General features: G+C 46.0%; 1 protein-coding gene across 5 annotated transcripts in view; it reads left to right on the plus strand.

The window, feature by feature from the left end:
* Positions 1–5,996, plus strand: part of Hectd4 (HECT domain E3 ubiquitin protein ligase 4) — a 152,284-nt gene that overhangs the window by 117,971 nt on the left and 28,317 nt on the right. For all 5 annotated transcript variants that reach the window (XM_021163286.2, XM_029477883.1, XM_029477884.1 and 2 more), the window contains exons 54-55: positions 718–854; positions 3,563–3,723. In XM_021163286.2, coding sequence (XP_021018945.2) covers positions 718–854; positions 3,563–3,723 — 298 coding nt within the window. The remainder of the gene's footprint in view (positions 1–717; positions 855–3,562; positions 3,724–5,996) is intronic.

A 5,996-nucleotide genomic window follows, 5' to 3' on the forward strand; every position in this document is an offset into this window, starting at 1 on the left:
TGGCCTTGAACTCAGAAATCTGCCTGCCTCTGCCTCCCAAGTGCTGGGATTAAAGGCGTGCGCCACTATGCTCGGCTTGAGTTGGCCCTACTCTTTAGCTGTGAGGATTAATGTTGCTCTAAACATTTGTGTTCACACTCTTGTATGGGCATACATCTTCATTTCTCCAGAAGAAATATACATGTACTATAATAGATTGGCATCTGTAACCATAAGTACAATTGTTAGGTGATACAGTAACTCTGTGTTTAACCGTTACTTTGAGAAACTGCCAAATACTTCCCAAAGCAACTGGACCGTCCTACATTCCCAGCAGCTCACCAGCTACGCATGAGTGCTCCAGTTTCCTCACATGGGTGGCAGGAAGTTCCATCTGTCTTTTTCCATCAGACCTTGCTGTTGGTGTGAGGGCTCTCACTGTGGCTCTTATACACAACTCCCTGGTAACAGACAAGCAAAAATGAGCATCATTTCATGTGTTATCTTTTCATTTCTCTTTGGAGAAGTGCTTATCCAAGTCCTTTGCCTGTTTTTAATGGCTTGTCTTCTTAACTCATAAATTGGAAGAGTTTACCATTTTATTATCACCTTACAGGCTGAGCTGTGTTCCTTTTACTGTTATAATGAAACTGAGGGTATTGTCACATGCTACAGAGCAATGTTAGACCCTACAGTGCAACCTCCCAAGGTGACGTGGTACTTCTTCTACCTCCTCAGGTCTCACGGTTGTAACCCGCTCTCCAGACAGCAGCAATGTAACTAGCAGTACCGTGGGAACTGCTCTGCCAAAATTTGCCATCCGAGGGATGCTAAAAACCTTCGGCCTTCATGGAGTCGTCCTAGATGTTGATTCAGTAAGTAAATAGCCAGTCAGGGTACTCCAGTCCTGTGTGTGGAAAGTGGCTCCCGTGCCCATACAAAGGGACTATAGGATGGGGCTCCTAACATGCACATGTACAAGGTCCTGGGGTTCTGTCTTCAGCTCCATGCCGACACGTGAAAAATGGATTTTGCTTTTAGATTTCTTTTCAAGTTAAAAACAAGGAAACCAGGCTGGAGAGGTGGCTTGGTAGCTAAAAGCACTAACTTTGCTTAGTCATTAGGAACAGAGTTCAAATCCCAGGACCCATGTCAGTCAGATAGCTCACAGATGCCTTCACTTCAGCGCTAAGGGATCAGAAATGTCTTCTGGCCTCTGTGAGCACCCAAACCCACACACGTGCATATAGTCAGTCACATGGAAAAACACCCAGAAATACACATAACATAAATCTTAGAAGAGAAAGAAGGATACCAAGTGGAAGTGCATCTGTGGGAAGGCTAGGTGAAAACGTGTAATGACTATGGGAGTGAGGCTGCACCCAGCTCACATCTCCAGGACAGAGCAGAGCAGCCCATAATCCTCAGGCTGTGTCATAGACAGAAGTCAGAAATTAAGGCTTAGGGTCCGGGATTGCGGAGATGGATGGTAGGAGAGAAAGAGATGGTTCTGGGCGATCATCGTACTGACTCGGCGTCAGTCCCTTCTGTCAGGTGAGCGGCGGTGCCCATCAGTGGTTGTCTCCATTTTACAGAGATCTCTCCTAAGGCTCAGGAGGACTCAAAGGGGCAGGAGTAGCAGGCAGACAGCGACTGACATGAGGGAGGCCAGAGGTTTGAAAGCTGCACCTGAGCCTCATTCCCAGCCCCTATGCTAATAACTTTTAAAAAGCAGAGCATCTGACAGCTGTGTTTTATTGGTGGCAATTAAAAGTAAGCTCATACGTATGCATTCTGGATTCAAATACCAATATAATTTTTACTTAGGGATTATGAAAGATTTACTTAAAATATAAGCTATACAAATTACAAAATAACACAAAGGTTATTTTAACAAAATTTGAGTTTTCAAATTTTTACTTTTAAAATTTTTTCCTGTTTTTCCTGAAGACTTTTTTCTTTTTTCATTTTTTAAGATTTATTTATTTTGTGTATATGGGTACACTGTAGCTGTCTTCACACACACCAGAAAAGGGCATCAGACCCCATTACAGATGGTTGTGAGCCACCATGTGGTTGCTGGGAATTGAACTCAGGACCTATGGAAGAGCAGTCTGTGCCCTTATCCACTGAGCCATCTCTCCAGCCCTCCTGAAGACTTTTTTTTTTTTTTTGTCTTCCCGAGACAGGTTTTCTTTGTGTAGCCCTGGCTGTCCTGGAACTCACTCTGTAGACCAGCATGGCCTCGAACTCAGAAATCCTCCTGCCTCTGCCTCCCAAGTGCTGAGATTAAAGGTATGCGTATGCCACCACCACCCAGCTAAGACTTCTTTTTAAGACAGTGTTTTACATGTTTTATTATGTGTTAATTTATAATTAAGAATGTATTGAGTAAGAATCCTTAACAGGTAGGAGCACTTGCTACTCCTATAGAGGACCTACCCAAAACTGCAGTAACTCCAGTTCCAGGGAACCTGTCACCTTCTTCTGCCTCTGTGGGCATCAGCACACAAGTAGTATACACGCACACATACAAGTCAACACTCAAACAAATAAACAAAAAAATCATCTTTAAAAGAAAGAGACATTTGTGGGAAAGTATCTCAGTCAGTAAAGTCTTTGCAGCTCCAGCACTGGGACCTGAGTTGAGAGTCAGCAGTGTATCCATGACCCAGGGCTGGGAGGAGGGTCTGAGACAGGGCAATCCCCAGGGCTTGCCAGTCAGCCAGCCACAGCAGCCAAAGGGGAGCTCGGAGTTCAGTTAAGGGGTTGTCTCAAAAAAGTGAGGTAGAAAGCAACTACCTTAAAAACACCAGCCTCTACACATGTATGTACACATGAGCATATGCTCCCTCACACACCACACATATGCACACACCAAAACACAAAAGAAGTTGTAGTACTGTACACCAATAATCTCAGTAGTCAGGAGGCGGTGGGAGGGGAATTGAGTGTTCCAGACCAGCCTAAGCTATGCAGCAAGACCCAAAGGAATTGTGTGTGAGGCTCAATAGTAGAGTAGATACCACGTGTTCATGGCCCTGGGTTTGATCTTAACACACACACAACCCCAACAAATTGAACCTTCAGAGATGACTCAGCAGTTAAGGGCCTGCACTGCTCAAGCAGAGGACCTGAGTTTGCTTACCAGCCTCGACGTTTGGCAGCTCAACACCTACTGCAGTCACAGCTCCAAGGGCCCCAACAGCCTCTTCTGACCTCCAAGGTTATCTGTTCTCAGTGTGCATACACACACACACACACACACACACACACACACACATACATACATATAGGGGGAGAGGGAAGGGGGCACAGAGAGAGGGAGAATCTTGAGTTCCAGGCCTGCAAGGGGTACACAATGAGACCATGGCTTACAAACAATACTTTGGTGATAGGGAGATTAAATAAATATGTGTACTGTAAATTCTCTTTGGGCTCATTAATTTTGTTTATAAAATAGCAACTAGATACAAAGTATAGCATAATATCTGGAGATTTAATATCTACGTATCTTTGCATGAGCTTGAAAAACTGAATCAGGTCTCAGGACAGCAGGTTGAATGCACACTTCTTCCTGCAGGTGAATGAATTGGTGCAGGTGGAGACATACCTGCGGAGTGAAGGGGTGTTGGTGCGGTACTGGTACCCCATTGATATGCTAGAAAGGCCCCCTGCAGGCTACCGGAGGACTGCCACCAATGGCCTGGTCACACTGGACAATACCAACCTTCAAATTCACAGGTAAAATGGAGCCTTTCTTTCTTTAAGGGAACAGATGCACAACTAGAAGACTTTTCCTTCCAAGCTAAGAGTTGGCAGGAGAGACATGGCTTGTGTCCCATGTACTCTGCTGTATACTTGGGACGGAGCCCACTAGAGAGAGAAAGCCAGGGAGATGAAAGAAGTCAGGAGGGACCAGATGACACATCCAGTTCAGCCATGGGGGGAAACAACCAGCTGTCTCTTTCTTGGTGACCAAGTGTAGCCTCAACACTGGCTGTGTATATGGTACCATGCACGATTCTAGATGGGACAGGACTGCAGTGGAGACAGGCCTGCCCTCTACAGATAAAAACTTAGTGATGACAGTCACCATTCCCTGCCACACACTACTAAATAATGCCCCTAAGACTCAACAGACAGAGGCAGGAGAATCTTTGTGAATTGGAGGCCAACCAAGGGTTGTGTTTATTAAAAATGAATCATACATAAAAATTACTGCATGACTCGTTCCTTCCCTCCTAGAAATCCCTGCTGTAGTTGAGAAGAAGGCAGAGAAACAAGTGCATTCTCTGCTAAAGGTCTCTGCAGATCACCTTCATGCTCCCTGTCCCTTAGCGTCACAGTTCCTCCTCTTCACACCCGTGTGTGCCCATAGCTCAAGGGTCACTCGAATTTGACACATCGAGCCCTAACTAAAATGCAGTCAAGGACAGCACACCAATTTCCCTCCAGGGCATCAGTGTGGAACTGAGCCTAGTATACCTCTAGCTCCCCCTCCCCTCTCCTAAGAGTATATAATCCTGGCTAGCCTCAAACCCTCATAGCCAAGCCTCTTGTCACTGTCACTGTCCCCAAGTGCTAAGATTACCGCAGCAAGCCACCATGCTCAGCTTGGCTCTGTCTGGCCATTCCACTGGAATAGTACATTATTCTGTGGAGTTGTCTGAAACTCGGTCATCAGATCCAAACAGGCCTCGGCCAGGTGTAGTGAAGCACTTAATCCCAGCACTCAGGAGGAAGAGGCAGGCAAATCTCTGTGAGTTCCAGGCTATTCTGGTCTACAGAGGGAATTCCAGGACAACCAGGGCTACATACTGATAACCTATTTCAAAAACAAAACAAAACAAAAAAACAGAAATCAACAACAAAAAACAGAAAACAAAAACCAGGCCCCAGTGGGAAACACTTAAGCAGACCACAGGACAGGAAGGAAGACCAGCAAGCACAGAACTGGCACTTCCACAGGGGTCAAGTGACAGTGCAGGTGTGTGTGCACACCAAATCAGAGCCAGCACCTTTGAGACAGCATGAGGTAGAGCTCTGAGCTCCCCTGCCTGTGCAGTTCCTCTTCTACACCTGCAGTGCTTTTCAAGGGCAGCTGGACCAAGGCTGTGTGAGGCTGAGGAAGGGTTCAGATAACCCAAATGTAGCGTGAGGTGGAAGTTAGATCTCATCCAAAAGCTTCCTTCTCTGGTCCTCTCAGTCTGCAGGGTCCACATGAGCCATTTCTTCCTCGGCTGTGAGCTATGACCTCTCAGCCCTCCACATCCTTCTAGACCAGAGGTTCTCAATTTTGTGGGTTGAATGACTTTAACAGGGGCTGTGTATCAGGTATCCTGCGTATGAGATATTTATATTGCAAGTCATAACAGTAGCAACATAACGGTTATGAAGTAGCAACAAAATGATTTAGTGGTTGGGATCACCTCAGCATTAAAGGAGCAGCATCAGGAAGGTGGAGAACCACCACTGCGGAGGCAGCAGATGCTCTCGAGCACTTTGAAAGGGTGGGGTCAGGGCTGAGTCAAAGCTTGCTCCTCTAGTCAGAGCTTCCTGTGGCTTCTCAAATAGAGGCTTAAGAACTGTGCCTCACTCTCATCACCCTGTGAACCTCTGAGGCTGCTTCCCTCCTTGGCTTTTCCTGTTCTCTGCGCACTGGCCTCACTTCTTCATCGGGGATCTGTGTGCTTCTCTTGTGCTGACTGTTACCATGCTTTGTCAGTCAGTCGTGTGGAGCTGTCGCTCTATATGGCTCTTATAGACACTGTTGCTATGAATTTATGCTAAGCTTTTGTGCAGATGGATATTTTCATTTCTTTTTCTAGGATGTTTTTTAAATTGGGGTAAAAAAAAAAAATAACCTAGAGAAAACTATTGTGGCTTTTATTTAAAACTCAATTGAAAGCTGGGCGTGGTGGCGCACGCCTTTAATCCTAGCACTCGGGAGGCAGAGGCAGGCGGATTTCTGAGTTCGAGGCCAGCCTGGTCTACAAAGTGAGTTCCAGGACAGC

Source organism: Mus caroli, chromosome 5 (assembly GCF_900094665.2).
Source record: "Mus caroli chromosome 5, CAROLI_EIJ_v1.1, whole genome shotgun sequence".
Taxonomy (NCBI): domain Eukaryota; kingdom Metazoa; phylum Chordata; class Mammalia; order Rodentia; family Muridae; genus Mus; species Mus caroli.